Below are 22,459 nucleotides of genomic sequence, written 5' to 3' on the forward strand. Positions count from 1 at the left end.
CGTGGACGAGCGTGCCGCCGCCGCCGTGGCCGGATAAGTTGCCGGGTGAGTGTGTGGCGGATATGAGGGATGCTGGCCGGCGCAGGAGACGGAAGAGGAGGAGGTCGAGTGTGGAGGAGGCACTGGAGTGGGAGGCGCAACGGGAGAGATGGGCAAGCAAGGATTATGAAGATGACGAGGAGGGGGCGTATGCTTCTTCGGAGCTGGAGACGGACGAGGCGTTAATGGAAGAGAACGATGCGGCAAGTCACCATGATGGGATACCAGAGCATGCTACGGCTCTGAATGAGACGAGCTACGGCCACATTCACGACACATTGCCCCAAACCTACGACGCCGACGCCGACGCCGTCTACGACGATGAAAACGAGCAAGGCGGCTACTTTTCCGACCACACCGCCAGCTCTGGCTCCTCGGCCGTCTACGTCGTCGACGCCGCAACCCTCCCCGAATCCCTCTGCCTCACGCCTTTCAAGACGGAATCGTGGGACCGCGGCGCCGCGTACGGGGTGCTGTCGCCGCAGCTACGCGTTACGCTTATGCTCGAGACGTTTGGCCCCAAGAGCCTGCAACTGGATGCGGCACTGGCCGCAGCCCAAATGTGGCGGCTGCCGATGCCGCTGGTGCATCCCTCTGGCGGGGAGCAGATACGCGCCGGGGCGGCCGTCGAGGGCGGGGAGCGGCAGGTGCTGGCGTGGGACGGTCGTCCTGTCAGGACGTACCACTGGCTGCGTGATGTGGGCGACGACGAGGCAGACGAGGCGGCATTTTTGAAGATGGGCGAGTTGAGGGCGACGGCTGAAGGCGTCGTCGTCAAGATGATGACGCTGGTGCCGACGACTGTGTGAGGGGACGGGAGTAGAATTTGTTCTTTGGGAGAGGGTTCGGGGTTAGGGAGGGTTAGGGAGGGTTCGAATAATATACCCAAACTGAAATGAAAATCACCATGCTGCTTGCAGCCTCATCGACATATCACCCTGACACTTGCGGGCCATGCACCTCCTGTGCATGACTTGCCATCGATGCCGTTATTCCCCCTTTTCTCCCCGCACCAGGACGGCAATGGTCGTTGCAGGCTGCAGCTTGAACGGGACCATGCCCAGTCCACCGAGCAGGGCCCGCATCGACAGCGAGTGAAACGTCCACGCCACGACCTCGCTCGCATCCGCTTCAAACACATCAGCGAGCGCCTCCAAGACGCGAACGCGATTCTCCTCCTCCGTCTCCGGGCGCGGCAGCGCCCCCATGACGTCCTCTTCCGAAAAACCCTCCTCAATCACACACGCGGGCCAATTCTCCGCGATCCACGCCCGCGGGCGACGCCTGTCGCATGAGTGCATGGTCCGGCGCTCGCGCAGCCCCTCCTTGACCAGCGGGCCGTACGGCAGGTTGTGAGCGTCCATGATGGGCTGGAGATAGAGCTGACCGGTCTGCAGACAGCGCGCGAGGGGGCTCGTGTAGAGCGTCTGCGGGACGGGCAGCCCGTCGGCGGCGATGGAGGCGAGCCAGAGCCCGGACAGGGCCGTGGCCTGGGCGACGCCGACAGGCGTGAGGAAGGCGTCGAAACACGCTGCTTCATCCGGGAGCTGGGCGTCGTGATTCTGTTTTGACGCAACGTGTAAGCAAAACTTCGCAGGTGAGCCTTTGCGGGTACAACTTTGCCCCCCTCCCCCTCACCTCTTCTCCTTGCTCATCCTCGGAGAGCGTCTTCATGAGATTGTGGTAGCCCTGGCCGTGCCGGGTCAGAAACATGATCTTGTACGAGACGTTGGCGGGGGCTTCGCGGTTGAGGGCCGCGACGTGGGCGGTGAAGCGCGCCCACGGCCGGTTGTCCTTGGTGGCTGTTGCTGCTGCATCGGATGGGTAGTCACGCGGCGTGAGGGCAAACAGCGGACGTGTGGTGAGCCTGCTGTTGGGTAACTGGGCGGCAAGTGCGGCACAGTCATCGAAATAGCCCTCGGGGGCGCTGAAGGTCCACTGGACCATGGTGTCTTGTTTTGACAGTTTTGACAATTTCAAGAGGTGGTGATGATGTGCAGAGTGGAAAATGGGGAGCGGCAAGGCGCACGGTCAAAAGCAAAATGCTGCCTGTTTGTTGGTGCTACACAAGCAAACGGGAGTGCTGTAGGTGAATGGCTGCAATTCTCGGTGAAAAAAAATTCGCAATTCTATCTTGGTCTGCTGCTTGGCCGTCTGAGCTGTGATCCCATCTAATTCGTAGATCTAATTAATTTCGGGCCATAACTAGCGTCTCTTCCCCAAAGCAGCAGAACTGCTCAAAATGTCCATAAAAACTCTTCTAGAAAGTGTCAAGCTCTAATCTTCAACGGTCAAGTGCATTATTAAGTCTACATAAGCAACCGCCTTTATACGCTAGTTGCTTAGCAATGCGGCTCGTGCATTGGCTTTGACCTAGACATATAGAAACGCTCCGCGCCAGTCTAGCTTTACTAGTAGTATTCTATTTTGCTTCCTCATATTTCTAGCTTGGTTTGGGCCATGTTGGTTTCTCGCCTCCGCGGACTCATATTCTTCACAGCCACGACTGCACGTCGCCACATTGATCCGTTAAATAAGAGCGCCTGTGCTGTCGCTGACAGCCCGACATATTTTTCTTTTACCAGATTCCCATACTCACAGCAAGCAACCATGACGTCAAATACGGATCAACTGCCAGACTCTGTCGCAAACACAGAGCCGGACCCCAAGCCAGCGCCCAAGCTGTCAGACCACGACTTTAAAATATACAATCAACTCGCCGTCCGGATGGACTATTACGTACGCCCTCCCCTACTCCCCTTCCCAACCTCAAATCACTAACCCAATCTCAAGCACGAAAACTTTCGCCGCACCTGGAACCTCCTCTGGACGTACGCCACCACCGGCCAGCGCTCCCACGGACAGTCCCTCGCGCAGCTCGTCCGCGCCGGCCTCGAGTTTGGCGAGCACCTGACGGTGCACCACGGCATCGAGGAGCAGCACATCTTTCCCGAGCTGGCGCGGCGCATGCCCGCCTTTGACGCGCGCCGCGGCGACCTCGTGCGCCAGCACAAGGCCATCCACGCAGGGCTCGACGGCCTGCAGGCGTACTTGAAGGGCGTGCGGCGCGGGGACGAGGTGCTCGAGGCGGGCGCGTTGAAGGAGAGGATGGAGGCATGGGGGACCGTGCTCTGGACGCATCTGGACGATGAGGTCCGGACGCTAGGTGCGGAGAATATGGCAAAGTACTGGACAAAGGAGGAGATAATGAAGATGCGGTGGTGACGGTTGAATATAACATGCGCATATTGGCCGAGTTACATTCTACATACATATTCAATAGCAAGCATTTGTGTATAGTTGTGCATATAACACTACATGGCAATAAATCATGAGTTGAGGATAGATAGGTATCCAGTCGAGTTCCATTCTGGTCCATGTTGATTGATGACTGCATAAAACAGGCGCCGAGCTTCATTAGCCCTTTCAAATCTGGCTACAACCAAACAAACAAATAAAAACCATCACAACACCTTGCTTCCTGCTATATACCACCATATCTCGCCTCCTCACCCGCCTCTCTCCATCCACGCCGTTACGCCGTGCTGCGCCAAAGATCCCTCAGGCCGCCCGTCGCCGGGTACAGCGCGAGCAGCGCGACGGCGACATCTGGGAGCAGCCCGCCGGGCGTGCCCCAGTGCATCGTGAGGGGCGCCCACGCCGCGTTCCGATAAAACGCCGTGCGCCAGCCCTCCTGCCACGTCCTCTGCTCGGCCGTCTTGACGACGCCGCCCGCGGCCGCCAGCACGCGCCCGCGCTCGACCATGTGCTTGACCAGCTCCATGGCGACGTACGCGCCCCAGAAGCGCACGCTCAGGACCGCCAGCCGGCCCTGGTTGAGCGGCTTGATGGGCAGGATCTTCTTGCTGCCGAGGTACGCGGCGTTCTCGCACGCCTGGAAGACGACGAGGCAGATGACCTGCGCCCACGCCAGCAGCGCCGCAAACGTCCTCTCCGCGGCATCGTCACTGAGAGCGTCGTCACCGCTGCTGCTGCCCTTGCGGGCGGCAAACGTCTTGGCGGCGAGCCCCTTGACGGCCGAGTACAGGCCGAGCAGGCCCCATAGGCGGCCCATGGTGCGCATCTCAGAGATCATGCCCGAGTAGGCCTGCAGGCGCTGCGCGAGGTCCAGCACGCGGGCAATCGCCGGCGACGCCGTCGCGGACTCAATCACCACCGTCGTCGCCGGCGGCAGCGAGAAGAGCGCCGACACGAGCTGCCGCGCCGAGGAGCGGAGCGCCGCGCGCCCGCCGAGGTCGAGCACGCCGCCGGCGAGACGCGTCGCGTAGCAGGCAAACATGAGCACCGTGTCGGCGCCGGCGCGCGTCTGCATGCAGCGCTGCAGGTGCGCGATGAAGGCGTCGGTGCGGGCGAGCGTGGAGAGGTTGCGGCGAGCGGTGGTGGGTGGTGGTGGTGTTGCTTTCGGGGCGGCTGCTGAGGGAGTGCTGCTAGCGATGCCGGCTTTCTCGGTCGGCGAGCTGGAGGGGAGCACGGCGACAGACGCCTCCGCGGGGGCGAGCGTCTTCTCGCTGGCTGATTCGGACATGGTTGCCGCGCTTGTCATGTAGTTGGGATTGATGAAGGAGCGAGGTTGAGTTCAGGGTGGATTGGGCGGCAGCGCGGCGTTATTCGGCCAACAAACGGGCGTACCAAGCGTTGTAATTGCGCAAATTGACGTCTTGAACCGATGACAAGGAATATAAAAATAGGAACCGGGACTTTTGAAAGCTTGTCATGTTATATGAGAGAGCAGAAAAAAAAAAGGAAAGAGAAAAGCCGCTACCCCTGGAAAGTCGATTGCGAGCTGAGCAAGGCACACCACCCAACCCAGCACGATGGATGGCCGAGCGAGCCTCGGCAGAAACTGCTTAGTTGAGCTGATATTCCCCAGTAGCTTAATAAAGTGCGTCGTGGCAGACGCCGCTCCGCTCATCGCGCCTCCCCACAGCTCGGGTTCGACGGATGCCGCCGACGGACGGGCTCAGGGGAAGGAATGACAAGTGACAAGACGTCTTGTGTAATTAATCTTTGGCCGGGCTTCTCGTTGCATATTTTTCTGTCCTCATATTACAGTACTTGTACTTGAATGGAATGTCCGCACTCGACTGCCCCGACTTATCTCCCTCCCCGTACGCTGTCTATGAAAGCCCGACCACGTGCTAAAATGTCCAACGGTTTTTCTACCTATGTAGTTATTAATAATAATTAATTTATTAATACAAGTGATGAGTCATTAGCGAGACAGGAACCAACTGCTCTGTCACTCGTCGCATGGCGGGGCACAGCAAATCACCGTCGTACACGATTTCAATAGACATCCCAACAGTTTTCTTGCTATCCAGAATAGTGTATAATACATGCCTTCTATTTCAATGTCCAGTCAGAAACAAAAAAACAACGACAAAAACAGGGTGCACTGGCATCGACCCCCCCAACGCTTGCTCCCTCGTTTTATATGCAGCCAGAAGCGACTCTATAACCCGCCGGAAACACCTATGAATTTCATCCTTGTAGCATACAACCTCGACAAAAGCAAATGCAAACAGAAATAAATGCAGCAAAAAAAATCCAACAGGTCCTATAAACATACCATCTCCTTCATCAACGTCTGCTTCGCTTGGCAGCCCGTGGAGGCGGTATGGGAGGCGCCTCCATGGCCTCACGCTTCTTGGTCTGCTTGCGCAGACGCGGCGGCGGCGGCGGATCCGCATGCAAGTGGCCGAGCTCGTCCTGCGCCATGGTATTCACCCACCGCAGGCATCGGTAGTTGGGCGGCTCCGGCGTCTTGTCCCGGATGCGCGAGCTGCTTCGCTTCGCCGAGGCCGACTCGTCCCTGCGCCCCTCTTCGTCCGCGGCACCCGTCAGATACTGCTGGCGCTTGTCCATGTGCTCCGCAATCTTGTCCTTGAGCGTGACCAGTTCTTTTCTCAGGCGCAGCTCATTGAAGCCGTGCGGGTTCAGCCACCGAATCAGCTTATCCAAGCTTTCCGCGTCGTCAATGTAGCCCCATTGGTAAGCGTTCTCCAGGCTCGTACCGCCTTCTTCCTTTTCCTTACGCTCGCGCACCGTCATCTGGAACTGGGCCTTGTATTCATTTTCGAGGTCCGTCGTCACATCAATGTAACCCTCGCGTTCCCGCTCATCGGGTCCCTGAATCCAAAGCCGTCCATTTGCGTAGCCCGCTTCCGCAGTCGAGCTGTTAGGCAGCCCACCGTAAGGCATTCCGTTGCGCTCAAACCAGTAGTATCGGTTCCAAAATCGATCTCTTCCTAGACCACGCGTGCGTGGGCAGTCGGCCTCGCGAAGGTCATTTTCAATGGTTGCAACCTCCTCCTCGTATGTCTTGATCAGATCTTCCTTCTTTTGGATTTCCTTGAGCAGCTTCGTGAATTGTTTCGATTGGTGAGACGCCTTGGCAGCTTCTCTTTGTGCCTTTTCCTTGGCCTTGCGGGCGGCCTCGTCTTCTTGACGTTTCTTTCGCTTATCAACGACCTGGCGACCTTGACGCTTCTTCTGCGGCTTGTCGCCATTGCCGGGTTCCGCTTCGTCATCGCCCTCCTTTTCGATTATAGTGTCGTCGGCTCCATTCATGCTGACATCGCCATTCTCCTTGGCTTCTTCATGTATGGGCGTGTTCTCGGGAAGTAGAGCTTTGCGCTGTTCATTGAGCTGGCGGAGGTCTTCAATTGCCTGTTTGCGCTGGCGCTGCCATTCGACCCTGTCCTTGCGATACTTGGTCATGGTTTCATTACATTCCTCCATATAGGCCCGCATAGCCTTCGTTTCAGTGGTCAACATGCAGAGAATTTGTAAAATCTGTGCTCGCGTGTTGACGTTGAGTTTGGCGTAATTCTGGCGTGCAGCTTCTTGCGTAGGCTCTGTATCGGTAGGAATAATCTGCAGAAGTAAGTCCTGATACATCTGCTGCTTTCTCTCACCCTTGGACAGCTGATGTAGCAGGCCGACGACGATGCGCTCCCAGCCGCCGTTGGCGAAGTCTCGTTTCTGGAGATGTTCAACCCAGTTGAACTCCTTCATCATTTCTTCGGCGCGTGTCTTGGATTCCATTTCAGCCTTGATGGTTTCCTCTTTAGCTGCGGCAGCCTCAGCAGCTATGCGCTCAGCTTCCTGCTTTGCTAGACTGCTGCGCGTAGCTCGTTTGGCGGGCTTCTTTTCGCGCTCTTCCTCCGCCTCCTCTTCTTCTTGTTCCTCGCCGCCTTCCTCAGCTTCTCCATCCTCATCATCGCTGTCATCTTCTTCGATTTCAGGCAATGGGATGCGAACTTTACCACCGTCTTGTGAAGAGTCCACCATAATACTGAGTAACGAACAATGAATTTCGTCAAAAAGCTGGATCCGAGTGCGTTCAGAAGCGATAGACATGGCTTCAACAAAGTCATCAAAGGTGAAGGAGTCGAGTTTAAAAATCTCGCAATACACATTGAGGGTATCCCAAGTTTCTAGCAGGAGCCCGACAGCTTTCATTTCGACATCATTTCGTAGCGGATCGTCATTGCCTTTGTCGGCGGGTGCATCGCGGCACATGAACTTGATTGCAGGTCGAGGATTGTCGGGGTTGGGGTCGAGCTGCAAGTCTTCGATAGGGTATTTTGGTGGCGGAGGCGGGAGTGGAGAAGAGCGTTCGCTTTTGATGCTAGGTTCCGCGCTACCATTGACGATTCCAGCGGGCCATTTGAGTCCCTTGCCAGGGAGCGGTTTGGGTTTGATGCTTTTTGCCGGCTTCAGCTCCGGTAGTCGCGCAGGTTGGGATGCAGCGTGGCCGTTGGTGTCGGCTGAGCGCTTCTGGGCCTGGTCACGTTTACGCTCTTGTATCTTGAACTCGTAGCGCAACTGGGGTGGGATCTTCGAATCGATGTGGAACTGCGAAGCGTAGTCCAGCTTGACAACCCAGGGAGCCCCAGTCCATGCTTCGCGCGTGACTGTCTTCTTGAGGAAAGCGCGCAGCATAGCTTTGGTGAAGGCGCCACGATCACGCGAGATGTTACCTTCTGTGACGAAGTCTTCATGGCCGCTGGGGCGGGCGCTGACCAGGTATTTTGTCGAAGGTTTTGTGCGCGTGCCATCGGCAAGCATGCGCTCGCCAAAGGTCGTCTTGTCACGGACGAGGCCATGGGTTCGCTCGCCAGTGTGGCTGATAATTGTGACTTTCTCGCCGGGGTAGAAATCGTGTTTAAATTCGTCAAAAATGGTATCGACTAGATTATCGAGTCGCGAAACGGTTGAAAACTGGACCTTGCGGAGAATGGGGCCTTTGAGAGCTTCGGGGAATGATTCTTCGACTTCACGTGCGCCAGCGAGCTATGGAGTAGTTAGAAACTGACGCAAGCAATTATTTCTTGGAAAATACATACTTCGCTTTCGTGCGCTTCGAAGAAAGTGAGACCCGAATGTCCGGTTATTTGGTCATTGAATCGTTGCTGTGGCAGTTAGTGCTGGGTCGTGCATGGTGCTCGACTGGGCGCTTTACCTGTTTATAAAAGTCCATGCTAGATGGTGTAAGCGTGGATCGGGGATATCTGTAGAACTATTGCATGTTCTTGCTTACCGTTTCAAGTAATCTTCGTATGTCGCAAATATTTCATTCGTTTGTTTAATGGTCCAGACCTATGTCGCGTCAGTTATATGCCTTTGTAACAATGGAATGAAAGAATACCTGTGCATCTGGATCAACCTCTGGCGGTGGAAGAAACTTGACGGGCTTGCGCTTGAACAAGACCTAGGGAGACGATATAGTTAGAAGGGATAGCGGGTGCGCTGCGTGGCCAGGCACGGGGAGATCGCATGGATAGGGTCGCGATCGGGGTGCGTACCATTATGTCGAGGACAGTGACGACAGTCGAGTCGCGCTTCTATGCGTGCGCTGAGCAGGCGGCGAGGTGCAAGTTGCGCGGACCGCAATGAACCTCGCTGCTGAAAAAAAAAGCGCGTCTTGCGGAAGCGGATCGACTCCAGCCTCAAAGTGCCGTTGTGGAGGGAGGCGGCCGCAGGATTGGGACGCGCCGAGGACGGGGGGACGAGAGTCGTCGGGATTGGCTCGAGGTTGGCGCGCGGTCTCTGTGTCAAGTCGGATCAGGCAAGCCAAAGCAGAAAGAGCACAAGTAAAATGAAGCGACGCTTGGTCGGACGGCTTTGTTCGAGCTGCGGCGTCTAAAAGATTGTGTAGAAAGGAAAACGAGTAAAAAGGTCAGAGGTGGAGACTTTTTCTGGCGGCGAGGTGGTCGTCGGTCGGGGGGTCGAGCAGGAGGAGGAGAGTGGATTTTGGCCGGCCTTGTCTAGTGGTGGGAGCGAAGAGAGACACACGGCAACTAGTTGGACACACCACGCACCACGTCTGCGGGTCGATCGAGGTGAGGTGACCTCACTTACACGACGCGGCGGAGAGAATGGCCGTTGTAAAGCGATGGCGGGTTGGTGGGGGGGATTGGTGAAGATGCCGTCTGTGCTGCGGCGATGATGTCGGTGATGGTGATGGTGATGGTGATGAGAAGGAAAGACGAAGAAGAAAAATAGGAACATGGGGGACAAGAGGCAACGGATGGATTCCCTTGTGTTTAATTTTCTTGGGCCTGGCAGGTGGCAGGACGAGCGCGTGGAAGCAAACGGGGCGGCAGTGCGAGGTACCTGGCTGGGCGGGACAAGGTGTGGTTGGTACTTGACGGACCGCCAGCATAGAATAAATTGGGTTGACGAGTGACAAAGGGTGCCTCGCCAGGAAGGGAAACCTGGCACTAATTTTGTGGGGGCGGAAGCTGTAAGGTACCGAAGGGGTGTTCCTCCGCGCCATGTTGGGATTGGGATGTAGTTTTCATTGCCATGAACGGTTGCTTTTAAAAGAAAAAAAAATTCCCCGACGCTCTCTTTGCCGTGCTTGGAATTGTTCGTTTTTCTTTTCCTCAAAAAGCTCCCTCAATGCGTCCCCGCACCCGCCCCCGTCCCCCCTCCTCTACAGCCCTCCCACCCGCACAGTACGAAAAAGGTACTTGCAAGCCCGGCCCACCCGGCTACGCCGGGGCCAGCCCCGTTCTTCTCTGCACCTCTCACTGCCCGTTGCACTACCTCGAACACCGACTCGCCATGATATTGCGGCCTTGCATCCCAACTCGCGCGTCTTTCATGCCCATATTTGTGCTCATTCTGATCGTAAATTCACGGCGAGTCGAATCATCTATATCTTTGAATTTTTACCATCGTGATACACCGAGTACAGGCACCCTCTTGCTACCCGCCTTCTCCCTCTCATCTCCGCCGCCCCCAGACTTGCTGCTGGAGCCTGGCAGGGCTGCTTTCTAGCTGCTCCTTCAGGTCAATACTTTTCGAGCTTCTAGACAGATGAAGTGCGTTGAATAAATCGCGTCCTTTTCCTACCATCCCTTTACTTCCACTCACAACCCTGCGTCAAATTTGGACAGTGTCCGATGATATTCAATCTGCTTTGGAATCACTCGGCAGCCAGCAGAACCAGGACTATATTTCCCCACCGCAAGAGCTGACAACTTGGTTTTAACGTCACTTTGATTCTGAAAAAATATACTCCTCTGGCTAGCTACGCCCACATCCCTTTCTTATCAACTCCTCTTTCCCTTACTCCCAGTTGGGCCACCTGATCCACCGTCTCCTTGTCACCGCTCCTGCGACCATCACCACCAGCGCTGCATACGCCATCACATCAAGAAACCGCCTCACTTGCGCCGCTGGCGTGTAATAGTTGATCCCGCGATGGCTGCCGATGAACGCCGCGCTGCTGTTGAGGTGCGGCGTGTCGCCGGCTGCCGCGCGCTCAGGCACTTGGCGCCCGAGGAATGCGCACAGCGGCACCCACCCTCGTGGACGTGGTACTCGAAGAGCTTGTCGGGTGGCACCAGGGCGAGCACCCGGGACTTGTGCTCCTCGTAGACGCGCCACTCGTTGCCGGCAAAGTCATGCTGGAACTACAGCCGGTCGAGCGTCTAGAGCATGAGCTACCTCCAGCGCGACGGCATAAGTAACAGCTAGTCTGTCACCAAGATCAACCTGGTAAGCCGGGTTTCGAGCAGGGGACACAGATTCTTGGCCACAGAACTACCATAATTGGTCAATGAGAGAAAATTTAAGCACTCGTGCTACGTGCCGGTGTTGTGTTGCAAGTGGGGGGGGGGGGGGGGCAGCTTACGTGAACCAGCTTTCCGTACCTCTCATGGTTAAAATGACGTTGGCGTCATGATATGCCGCAAGAAGCAGTCCGGCAAAATATGCCGCCGGAATATCCGAAACGACCTCCAGGACCCGTATAGTCAGTAGGAAGCACCACGGCCGGCGGTTGAGCGCAAGGATCGAGTTTCAAGATGACCTGGTAGTGGCCTAAGATCCAGTCGAATTCCTCACGCGTAACCTTCTTGCCATACTCATTTTTCTTGAATAGATTATCCAAAAGCTTGCTGTCGTAAGACTTGGCCAGACGCCGTGCCCGGTATCATACGTGACGACAACCGAGTGCTGTCGTGGTGCTGTCACAGGTTCTCTTGGCTCGTTCCTCCGCTGGTAACTTCACGTCGGCTATCGCTCCGAAGCCGCCATAATGCATATATCATAGTCGAAAACCAAAGAAGAGCGAGCTTTTGAAAGAACTATACAAGACTGTCTTGAGAAAGACCACTCAAGTCATCTAATGAGTTTGAAGGAGGAAACAGAGGACGCAGTGACCCCATGCAAGTTGTCGGGCACCACCTCTCCAGAATGTCAATCGTACGTCGAAACAAAGTCAGCAATTCTAGGAAGCAATGGTTTTTAGTATTGCATACGTGGTATTTTCCCCAGAGTTACGGCGCACTGTAGCACCGTCTACCGCACCAAAAGCAACCATGCAACTGCATCATGTCTCCCATCCCGCCCTAGTACATGATACCTAGTGTGAGGGCTCAGCCTGGTCTCAACTCTCGAAAGCGTCTCTGCACATCGCCTGGGCGATTTATTTCCGAATGAGTCTATCGCTTGCAGATAAAGAAAAAAACATGAATATTATGATGTAAAATACACAATCATGTACGCCACCCAGCTGCCCACCACGCCTATCGCCGTGTACACGCTCGTCAACATCAGTGGCAGGAACTCGAGGCGTTGGCCAAAAACGAGCTGGTGCAACAGTGACGTGTAGATGACCAACGGGATGCACAGCGCAATGTACAACGTATTAAAGCGGTCGAGCAGAAAGAAGCGGGTCTTGTTGGACGCCGGCGCCAGCCTATCAAAGGCTGTTAGAAAGACGACCAGCCATAGCAGCGTGTAGACAGTCTTGATCGGGAACTCGGCCGGGGTGAATAGAAGAGGAAAGAGGGAGACGTGGCCTGCGACCGCCAACGGCCGAAATGTTGAGAGATGTCGCCTGTCTTGGAGCGCGATCAAGCTAAATGGAATTATCACAAGCAAAATCGCCTTCTCGTGGACATGGTAACCGAAGAGGAACGATGCGTAGCCACAGAGCGTCGTCGCGCCGATAAAGTTCTCCCACGTCGGCTGCATAAAGAGCTTGATGAGCGGAAGCGCTTGGAAGAGCAGCGTTAGGGCAAAGCAGGTGCGGGCGCTAATCTCAGGGAGGACAGCAAACGAAGTGTCTCCGACAAGCCCGCGTGTGACACTCTGCAAAGCGTCTGCCTTGATATCGAGGCCTAGCCTTGGGGCAACTGGGCGAGTTAGTGCATGAGCAAGGCTATGTGGCTGGCTGACAAGTACTTACGAACAATGAGAGCCCGGTCAGCAAAAGAGTACAAAGCCCAGACATTGGAAGCCCAATACGCGTGGCACAGTCCCCGCGCAAAGGGAAATAGTCGACTCAGTAGCTGCGGCATCTGCTTCAACGCAGCAAACGGACCCAGAGCCGCCGCCACAATGGCCACAATACCACCACCCAGCTTGACGCAGTTGACGAAGCGGATGTCAAATATGGATTTGGGCGATAGACAGTAGGTGCGCAGCAAGTAGATAAAGTATGCCGGGGCGAGGTAGACGTAAATGTGCTTGAAGCAGAGCAGGGCCGCAAACGCCAGGCCGCTCGCGAGCAGCGAGTTCTTACCGCGGGCGAGCACAAGCGACAGCACGAGGATACCATACATGAAGCCGTTGTACTGGAAATGGATGTGATCGATGATGAGCAGGCCGGGCGACAGCAGGACCGAGAGCGCGGCGACGTGGGCGGAGCGGCGCGAGGCCAGCGGCGAGGACTCGAGAAACAGCTGCAGGGCGTAGGCGAGCAGCAGCTCGGTGACGAGGACGGTGGTGCGCTGAAAGTAAACAGTCGGCCAGGTATCGTGCTCGAGGTTGTAAACGCGCACCATGGCCGGGTCGGCGAGGCGGGCGACGTGCGACAGCAGCCACTCAAAGTAGGCGAAAAAGGGCGGGTAGTCGAGCGTCCATTGCGACGTGTCCTCGTAGTACCACTCGGAGAGGGGAAGGCTGTGTGTGATGGCGAGCCAGTTGCGGTGGACTTCGAAATCGGTGGATTTGCTGGATTTTGATGAGAATTATTAGTACACAAGGTGTGCTCGCCAGGAGGGGGGTTCTGCGTCGTACTAGGCGGGGAACAGGAGAATCTTAAAGGCGGCCGAAACCAACGCGCACTGCGTGATGGTTGGGTACGTTGCGTCGGGCATGTCGGGCAGAAAACGAGGGAACGAAGTGGTTATGACATTTGTGGCATGGCAGAGACTATTGGTTGTTGAGAAACGCCGATCCGAGATGCGTGGGCGTGGAGCTTGCGGGAAGCATCACCAAGTCGGAAGGGAAGGACGGAAGCTGGCAAGCTGGGTTAGGTACTTTTTTGGTCCAGCGTCCAGCTCACTCACCTCCACAAAGCTCGGCACCTTATCGATTAGCAACGCGCGCCGCCCGATACGAGCTTCGTGTCTCCGGATATTCCCCCCTTTACCATCGAATCTGTTGCTTTCCCTCTCATTTATAGATTTTCTCTTCATCGCAGCCCATTGTATTTCTTCTCTTTTTTTTCAGCATAATCACTGTCGTGCGTGTAACTGCTGCGACAGGCCTTGGCGGAGCTTCCCCGCCGCACCTCAACCCCCTGTCACTCACAGCCTGCAAAGTGTCCTCTCACCTGCTTGAAATCTTGGGACGAAACCCTTCACGCCCCTCTGTCCTTGGCCTAGACCATTATTAGGTCTGCAAACGCGACGAGCAGACTTTCGAGGACGGTGTATTATATATAGAAATTTCTTGAATTTCTTGCCGGAAGCGAAGCAGCACCTCGCCACCATGCGCACTGTTTCTATGGTCCTGGCAGCTCTTGCTGCTGGGTTGGGCCAGGCACAGTTTCTCATCAACGAGCTGAGCTTTGGTATAGACTCCAAGTCAGTCCCCTATTCCTCTTTTCTACCTCCAGCTTCCCTTCGCATTATCCTCTCTCTGCGTGGGCACTAACCACCACCGCCGCCACAGACTCAGCCATGACGAGTCGCCGGGCACCATCCCGCACTACCACGTCAACGGCCAGCCGAACCGCCCCGACGTGCTCTCCAACAAGGTCATCCTGACGCCCATGGGCCTGGGAAACCAGCGTGCCTCCATCTGGGGCGAGCGCACGCTGCAGCGCGACGACTGGGTCGCCGATATTGACGTGCGCGCCAACGGCCCCGAGCGCGCCTCGGGCAACCTCAACATCTGGCTTGCCAAGGACGGCCGCGCCGCCGTCCAGGAGAACAGCGTCTACACGGTCGGCCGCTTCGAGGGCCTGGTCCTTGTCATTGACCAGTACGGTGGCTCCGGCGGTATGCTGCGCGGCTTCCTCAACGACGGCACCAAGGACTTCGCCCGCCAGACCAACCTCGACTCCCTGGCGTTTGGCCACTGCCAGATCAGCTACCGCAACCACGGCCGCCCCTCGCAGATCAAGGTGCACCACAGCGGCGGCAACTTCAAGGTCGAGTTTGACGGCCGCAAGTGCTTCGAGAGCAGCAAGATTGCCATCCCGCAAGGCTACACCTTTGGTATTACGGCCGCTACGCCAGAGAACCCCGACTCGTTTGAGATTTTCAAGCTCGTCGTCATGAGCGAGACGGTGGATCCCCGCCACGCACAGAACCAGCAGCAACAGGGCGGCAACAACAACCAGAACAGCAACCAACAGGCCGAGCCCGGCGGTTTCGACAACCCCGAAGACGCCTTTAGAAAGGCTATCCCCGACGAGAGCGCCGAGGTTTTCCAGACATCGACCCGGCAGTTTGCCGACCTGCACAATCGCCTGCAGTCAACATACCACCAGCTGGCCGCCGTCTACCGGTCCGTGACGGCGCACCACGCCGTCGACGAGCAGCGCCACAGGGAGGTGCAGGACATGGTTAGTAACATCCGCGCCGACCTCAAGCGTCTCGACAAGGTCGACAGCCTCCAGCGCACCGTCGAGTCTCTGCAGCGCGACGTCGCCAGCCTGCGCGACGCCCTCGACCGCCGCATCAGCTCCCACGAGAACACCTTTCGCGGCGCCCTCACCGACCACCACCGCCTGCTCTCCGAGCGCATGATGGACAGCATTCCTGGCCACGGCAAGCTCATCTTCATCCTGGTCGGCACGCAGGTCGTCTTGGCGGGTGTCTACATCGTCTACAAGCGCCGCAAGATGGCTAGCCCAAAGAAGTATCTGTAGGGGAAGGAAGCAATGATGAGCGTAGTGTTACGGACGTGGTGCATATTGGTCAATTTTTTTGTACAAGGCAAGTTTTATTTTGTATTGTTAGGCGTCATCGTGTATTTCGTGTCTATGCTGGGTTGTGGGTTGCGAGTTGGAGTACCGCAGGGCGAGAAAGACATGCCATGTATATTTTTAGATGCTTGAGGAGAAAAAATGGCAAACCAGCTATGATTGTATACAAACAACGGTCGATTGGTATAGAGAAATCGTCTCAAACTATGTACACACTTTCCAACAATGGCTGCACGGTCTTGAAATGATAGACCCGCCCAGCTTACTCACGAGGCTTGGATCTCTCCCGTCCATTAATCACGTCTAGAAGCTCCTGGCCCTTGGGCGCCGTTGTCAGGTTCTCGTAGCCACTCTCCGTCACCAAGATGCAGTCCTCGGTGCGGCAGCCACCCACGGGGTAGTATCTCTCCACAACGTCCCACTCGATGAGCTTGGAGTGCACGGGGTCCTCGCGGAAGAAGCCCTCGAGGTACGCGCGGTTGAAGTACAGACCCGGTTCGATGGTGAGGATCATGCCGGCGCGCAGGACGGTGCGCTGCTTCTCCGCCGCGGTCGCCTTGCTGAACCTGTTCATGGCGGCGAGCTTCTCAGGGGTCATCATGGTGCGCTTGCCGCGGCGGAAGCTGCCGACGGTCTCGGCGGCCGCGGGCATGAGTAGGGGCGCGTCGCCGACGACGTCGTGCACCTCGAGGCCGACGTGGTGGCCGAGGCCGTGCGTGAAGAAAGCGGAGATGGTGCCGGCGGCGATGAGCTCCTCGCGGGTGCCGCGCAGGATACCGAGCTTGAGGAGGCCGTCGACGGCGACGTGGCCAGCGTGGTTGTGGATTTCGTAGTAGAACTTGCCGGGCTTCATGAGCTCGATGCACTCGGTCTGCATGCGCGCGACGACGTCGTTGATGGCGGCCGCGCGCGGGGAAAACGACCCGGAAATGGGCAGGGTGCGGGTGATGTCGCTGGCGTAGCAGCGGTACTCGCAGCCGGCGTCGAGGACGATGGTGGCGTGGCCCTTGAGCGGCGCATTATTGGCGCCGTAGTGCAGCGTCGCCCCGTTGGGACCGGCGCCCGCGATGACGGGGTACGCCTGGCTGTGCGCGTCGCGCGCCGTGCAGACGGCCTCGAAGACGGCCTGCAGCTGGCTCTCGTTGCGCATGCGCAGCAGCGCGTGGGCGACGCGGCGGTGGGCGGCGCTCGAGATGTCGTTGGCGCGGCGGACGAGCGCAATCTCGTACTGGTCCTTGACCTCGCGGGCGCGGTTCATGGCCGGTCGGAGGGCGGTGGTGTCGATCCGCGGGCCGTCCGAGGAGCGCGCGCGAAAGGACTGGTGCTGCACGAGCGGCGGAGGGCGCTGGTCGGGGTGCAGCACGTAGACGGTGGCGGCGGACGGAAGGCTGGTGAGGTAGTGCGCGAGGTCGCTGGCGTAGTGCACCTGGTCGGCGTCGTACAGACGGGCAGCCTGGGCGGTGGAAGGGGTCGAGCCGAACCAATGGCTCTTTTTGGGCTCGGTGTAAGGGATCCAGAGGACCAAGGTGTCGAGGCCAATATCGTAGGTGACGGTGCAGCCGGCGTAGTCTACGCCGGAGAGGTAATAAAAGCTGTGCGAGTCAGGCAGTGGCCGAGCTTTGGGTACTGCGTGAACCTACTATCTCTGCTGGCGGAACTTGGGGCCTTGATCAGAGTCGGGAAAACGACGCTCGGGTTCACCGACGAGATAAATGATGCCCTCGTCAACGCCGAGCTCGTGGGCGACTTTGCGGGCATGGTTCTTGGCTGGGTTGGTCAGTATATATTTGCGCAAAGCTGGTAGCCGTGAAAGGTGAGGGTTCTACACACCAGGATATTTGCCGCTCAGGATCTCGTCAACAGACTTCTTCTTGTCCAGAGAGCTGTTCCTCGCCGTGGTCAGCGATCGTCTTGGCCATCGATGCGCAGGCAGCCGCACGCATAGGAACCTACATGGCATCGAACTCGTCCTCCAGGACGAATTCGTAATCAAACTCTGCAGCCGCCATTGTGAGATGCAGTTGCAACAGGGTCGCGCGTTACGGTGAGGAGATTGGAAGCTTCGCAAAGGGCGGGTTTGCAGATGACAGATGGCAACGAGCTGATCAGCAACGCAAAAGGGCTGCGGGGGAGCGGTCCACCCCCACAGTCAGAGCACTGATAGCGCTGGTAGCGCAGTGTAGGTTAGGTAGACTACCAGTATCCTAGCCCATGGTCGTACATCAAGGTCCCGCCGTTGGTTTAGATAAAATTAAAGTATAAGAATGAAATCAAGAAAGTCAAGGAATATAGCAATAGAAGAAGTCGTTGAAAAGCTATTTTTTTTGGAGGGACTGGACGCCTTCACAGCTCTATGGACCAATGGTCAGCTGGTGGAATACAAACTCACAAGCAAGATTACTAAGGATGCCTGGGAGGTTGGTCATCTTCAAGATGCATTGAGGATGAAGCCAATAAGAATGTACTCTAGGTCATAGCGAGTAGAAAACAGCGATGGAACTTGGTCGCCGAGAGTTTTCCAGTCTATACTATCCAAACCACGAAGCGCAAAAACATACTCCCAGCACTCGGGATACCAGCCCGCGTACTCCCAGCCCAGCAGCGCGACAACATGGCCGTTGCGCACCATGATATTTTTGGCCGCAATGTCGCCGTGCGTAAAGACAATGGGGTAATCGTCGCGGAGCTGCGTCTTGATCTGGTGCCAAAACACGCTCCGCGAGCCTACGCGCCGCGGTGGTCGAACCAGCCAACGGTGAAACTCGGCCTGGGTGGCAAACGGCCCCCCGGAGCGTGTCAGGACGCTCGGCACTACGACGCCGTGCCCGTCGAGCCGGCCGAGGCGCGTGCCGGGGAGGGCCCGGAGCTGCGCAATGTAGCCTCTCAACTCGTCCAAGACGGTCGATCGCTCGGCTTGCGTGAGGGCGGGCCAGGCCTGCTCCAAGGTCTGCCCTTGCACAAAGGACATGGTGATGCGATCCCAGTCGCTACCGATGACGTCAGGGACCGGTATCGTGGTGTGCTGCTTGACAAAGCGCAGAACAATCGCCTCGTTGGGGTGGGCGCCGATTCCCATGCCCTCGGGGCTGGTTGTGTATTTGGTGAGCAAGTCGCCGTGCCGCACTGCGTAGTGGTGACCATTGTGTCGGATTATTTCGCCTTGAGGATATGGCGCTGGCTGGCGCGGCAGTGGCGGTGGCGGCGGCGGCGACGGCGGCGGGGAACGCGCGTAGCTGAGACACTTTCCCGTCTGCGCCTGCGCAGGCGGTGTGGGAGTAGACATTTCGGCGGTCTATTCGTGTGCCTGGCACCCCTGGTCAGACGACGCCTAATTCATGCATGAGGTGCAGGAAGTAGCATGTCATCAGCAGGGATATTAATCAACTCAAGCCACCAGGTGCCATTGTGGGGTCCTACCCCGTACCTGCTCCGTACAGTGTGCGCAACTGTGCACACAACTTGCACGGTGATGGGAGGGGTCCAAATTGAACTATATCAATCCCTCCATAAGTGCACCTCACATACGAATTGCCATCCGATATCAATACATTTTTTGTTGCGCTTGTAAAGCAAGCCATCATCCAACACAAAAGCCACCATGGGCACAAAAAAAGAGAGTAAAATGGATGGCATCTTCATGGTAAGACGTTGTCAATTTGAAAAATTCTTAGTTAGTACTAGGAAAATGCGAGCATCTGCGAGCATCTACTCCGCACAGGGCTCTACGTTAGAGATATAACAATCCAATTTCGGCAGAGATGCGGCTATCACAGACTTGGCCCTACTTTTCTTGTTCAGAGCATGGTGCAGTCTTTGTCGAAAGACATGGCTTGAAAAAGCAGACAAAGCAGTGTGTTGAAATCGGTGAGCCGGTGGTCAACTTTTCCGCGCTGCTGATGGACAAGTTGTTATTGTCTCCTCGCGCTTGCGAAAGTTTCTCGAATAATTCACTGCTGTTTGATTGCTTTCATCTTGTGTTGTATGTGACTCATGCAACAGCAAGTGAATGGGGGATACCCGTGAAAGACGCGTTTGCAGGAGTCTTAAAATGCTTTGCCCGGGCAAAAGATTTTTCCTTCTTGCTTCTTCTTTTTACACTCATCCTCCAGTGAGAAGTCGATCTCGATTCTCCCAGTTTTCGTCGAGCGACAGGCCACGAATTCAATCTTTCCTTCATCAGTCACCGCGACGGCCGCTGAAATACAATTGTCATTTTTCCAAGCATGGACACCTATGATGCCTCGCAAGAAGCCCAATTTGCAACCATGCTGCAAGCTGGGATTAGGATGCACGAGGTGGCTCAACGGAGAAATGGCCAGCTCGTCCATGATCATCCCCCCCCGGCGTTGATCGTTTCCCAATTTCTCGCTGCGAGAATGGATTTGCCTCCTGACCCTACAGATTTCGTTGTTTCCACGACGCAACTGCCACCGCCGTATCTCCCCTCTGAGTGCTCTGTCGATGAGCTTCAGCCAATTCACATCACACAGATGCGCCTTGGAGAGCACCACCGCGGTACCAAGGTCATGATTCGCATCCTCACCCCGCCGCGTCGCATAAATGCAGTGTTAGCAGTTGCCGAGGACTTGGCTGGAACGGCTGTAATTCTTCAGCTGTATCATCAGCCTCCGGCGGCAGTTTTCCTTCCAGAGGAAATCATCCAGAAGGGAAGCGTGCTCATGATAAAAGAACCATTCTTTAAGTGCTCAACAGATGGTTCTTACTCGTTGAGGGTCGACCACCTTAGCGACATTATTTGGCTGAAGCCGTTTGATAGCCGCATACCTGATGTATGGAGAAAGGAATTTCCTCGGATGAACAGTGAAGCCGTCAGGATGCGAGGCAATGAATGCGTGAAGAACCGGCGCTGGGCCAAAGCATTACACTTGTAAGTTGTTGGTGTTTGACGCGTATGGCTATGTTTTTGCGGCTAATCAACAACTGCAGTTACTCCAATGCTGTTCTTCATGCTGCCACCCCCGAGGACGAGCAACTGGCGTCCGTCAACCGCGCTCTTGTCAACCTCAAGCTCAATCGTCCCGAACAATCCCTTCTTGATGCTACCAAGACGAAGGAACGCATTGCACCGACGGAAAAGGCAGCTTTTCGTGAATTCCGGGCGCTTTACGAACTCCGTTTGTTCGACCGCTGTCTGGAGCGTCTCCAGCAGTTCACTGCAAACCATCCCGACAACAAGGAGGCAAAGTCGGAGATGAAACGCGTCAAGGCAAGACTTAATGAGCAACTCTATGGAGCCTATTCATTCTCACGCATGTACAAGCAAGCCAAGGCGAGTTCCGCTTTGATTGACTGTGCCACGTTTTCCGAGCCCGTCGAGGTTCGAGAAGCCCCTGGGCGAGGACGAGGACTGTTCACTGTCAAGGCAGTCCAGGCAGGTGATCTTTTGCTTTGCGAAAAGGCGTTTGCGTACCATCAATGCGACCTAAGCCCTGGTCGCTGCTCCATCCTGATGGACCTCGAGAGCAAGCGCTGTTCTGCTGGAGGCCAGGTCGAGATTCTCACGCAAATCATACAGAACCTGTATCACAACCCGGAATACTCGCGCTCATTTTTGGACCTTCACCGCGGAGACTACAAGCCGGTTAGCCGAGACCATGCAGATGGACATCCCATCGTTGATTCGTAAGTCACGCAATGCTCAAATTGGGGTTGTGTTGCACACTAATTCTAGAAACAGTTTTCTTGCATCCAAGATCATGACGCTCAACTGTTTCGGGGCGCCGAGAACAACTTTTGAAGTGCTTTCCAAGTCAATGAAGAATGAACAGAGGCCAGAGCAGGAACACAGCGGCTTCAGCACTGCCGGCGTATGGATCAAGGCATCGTATGTGAACCATTCTTGCATTGGCAACTGTCGTCGCTCGTTCATCGGTGACATGCAAATTGTGCGTGCGACCAGAGATTTGGAGGCAGGCACGGAGCTCCTTTTTGCCTATCGTGCAGCTCAAGAACTGGACTCGTACGAAGACGTTCAGAGCGGCCCTAAGTTCTGGGGGTTCACCTGCGACTGCGCGCTCTGCGAGGCAAGACGCACAACGCCCGAGCAGCAGCTGGAGAAGCGTAAAGGGTACATAAAGAGCCTTCGGAGTATCCTTACCACGCCAGACACGATGTCGCTTGCCCAAGGGGCTCGACTTATCTCCAGGGTAAAGGGGACGTACCCTGCCTCGTACCCCGCCTCGGTACCGCGTCTTGAGCTGTTTACGCCCTGCTTTTCAGTGGCAATGGAGCATGCAGAGCGATGCGATGCTGTCAAGTCCGCAGACATGCTCCTCGAAGGGCTCAAGGCCCTTGGGTACGAGATCACGGTTGTCTGGCCGCTTTGGACCAGAGACGCCGCCGGGCCGCTGAGTTCCCAGTTCGAGATTAAGAAATGGGGTCTGGCTGATGACAGGGTGCCATGGGCGCTTTTCAACCTGCACGCGGTCTCCGAGTTCATCGCGCCGAAACTATCGCAGCGCATTCTCGAGTATACGCAGACGGCGTACAGCATGGTGATTGGAGAGAAGGAGACTTTTGGCACGATTTTTCCCACTTCCTGGATACTACAAAGAGTGCCCGCTGGTGCAAAGGTAGAGTTGGTTTGAATACGTCACGGGCGGCGAGAATGCGAAGGATGAGGGGAAGAGGAAATATGCTTGTCGAGCTGCGTGCTCGCTCAAACTAAAAGTTTCGTGATTTGTTGATATTTGGAGA

General features: G+C 56.2%; 9 protein-coding genes across 9 annotated transcripts; 3 read left to right on the plus strand and 6 right to left on the minus strand.

The window, feature by feature from the left end:
- Positions 1–1,028: 1,028 nt before the first annotated feature.
- CCM_01584 (phosphoglycerate mutase family protein) lies at positions 1,029–1,986 on the minus strand (the record flags this gene model as incomplete). Its single annotated transcript, XM_006666740.1, has 2 exons — positions 1,029–1,601; positions 1,678–1,986. 2 exons carry the CDS (start codon positions 1,984–1,986, stop codon positions 1,029–1,031), a joined length of 882 nt encoding a protein of 293 aa, XP_006666803.1.
- A 663-nt stretch (positions 1,987–2,649) lies between these two features.
- Positions 2,650–3,264, plus strand: CCM_01585 (uncharacterized protein; the record flags this gene model as incomplete). The annotated part of the gene is made up of 2 exons (XM_006666741.1): positions 2,650–2,778; positions 2,833–3,264. The coding sequence occupies 2 exons, from the start codon at positions 2,650–2,652 to the stop codon at positions 3,262–3,264; spliced, it is 561 nt and encodes a 186-aa protein (XP_006666804.1).
- Positions 3,265–3,574: 310 nt separating this feature from the next.
- CCM_01586 (uncharacterized protein) lies at positions 3,575–4,585 on the minus strand (the record flags this gene model as incomplete). Its single annotated transcript, XM_006666742.1, has 1 exon — positions 3,575–4,585. The coding sequence occupies one exon, from the start codon at positions 4,583–4,585 to the stop codon at positions 3,575–3,577; it is 1,011 nt and encodes a 336-aa protein (XP_006666805.1).
- Positions 4,586–5,640: 1,055 nt separating this feature from the next.
- CCM_01587 (chromatin assembly and remodeling factor) lies at positions 5,641–8,873 on the minus strand (the record flags this gene model as incomplete). Its single annotated transcript, XM_006666743.1, has 5 exons — positions 5,641–8,358; positions 8,528–8,546; positions 8,606–8,664; positions 8,714–8,776; positions 8,871–8,873. 5 exons carry the CDS (start codon positions 8,871–8,873, stop codon positions 5,641–5,643), a joined length of 2,862 nt encoding a protein of 953 aa, XP_006666806.1.
- Positions 8,874–10,739: 1,866 nt separating this feature from the next.
- Positions 10,740–13,682, minus strand: CCM_01588 (dolichyl glycosyltransferase; the record flags this gene model as incomplete). The annotated part of the gene is made up of 4 exons (XM_006666744.1): positions 10,740–10,988; positions 12,100–12,716; positions 12,770–13,536; positions 13,603–13,682. 4 exons carry the CDS (start codon positions 13,680–13,682, stop codon positions 10,740–10,742), a joined length of 1,713 nt encoding a protein of 570 aa, XP_006666807.1.
- A 616-nt stretch (positions 13,683–14,298) lies between these two features.
- On the plus strand, positions 14,299–15,685 carry CCM_01589 (lectin family integral membrane protein, putative; the record flags this gene model as incomplete). Its single annotated transcript, XM_006666745.1, has 2 exons — positions 14,299–14,393; positions 14,482–15,685. 2 exons carry the CDS (start codon positions 14,299–14,301, stop codon positions 15,683–15,685), a joined length of 1,299 nt encoding a protein of 432 aa, XP_006666808.1.
- A 319-nt stretch (positions 15,686–16,004) lies between these two features.
- Positions 16,005–17,751, minus strand: CCM_01590 (Xaa-Pro dipeptidase; the record flags this gene model as incomplete). Its single annotated transcript, XM_006666746.1, has 4 exons — positions 16,005–17,334; positions 17,383–17,509; positions 17,573–17,631; positions 17,696–17,751. 4 exons carry the CDS (start codon positions 17,749–17,751, stop codon positions 16,005–16,007), a joined length of 1,572 nt encoding a protein of 523 aa, XP_006666809.1.
- A 419-nt stretch (positions 17,752–18,170) lies between these two features.
- Positions 18,171–19,025, minus strand: CCM_01591 (Protein kinase-like domain; the record flags this gene model as incomplete). The annotated part of the gene is made up of 1 exon (XM_006666747.1): positions 18,171–19,025. One exon carries the CDS (start codon positions 19,023–19,025, stop codon positions 18,171–18,173), a length of 855 nt encoding a protein of 284 aa, XP_006666810.1.
- A 940-nt stretch (positions 19,026–19,965) lies between these two features.
- CCM_01592 (TPR domain protein) lies at positions 19,966–22,350 on the plus strand (the record flags this gene model as incomplete). The annotated part of the gene is made up of 3 exons (XM_006666748.1): positions 19,966–20,630; positions 20,690–21,385; positions 21,441–22,350. The coding sequence occupies 3 exons, from the start codon at positions 19,966–19,968 to the stop codon at positions 22,348–22,350; spliced, it is 2,271 nt and encodes a 756-aa protein (XP_006666811.1).
- Between the last annotated feature and the right edge of the window lie 109 nt (positions 22,351–22,459).

The sequence above is a fragment of the Cordyceps militaris genome (assembly GCF_000225605.1).
Source record: "Cordyceps militaris CM01 unplaced genomic scaffold CCM_S00001, whole genome shotgun sequence".
NCBI lineage: Eukaryota > Fungi > Ascomycota > Sordariomycetes > Hypocreales > Cordycipitaceae > Cordyceps > Cordyceps militaris.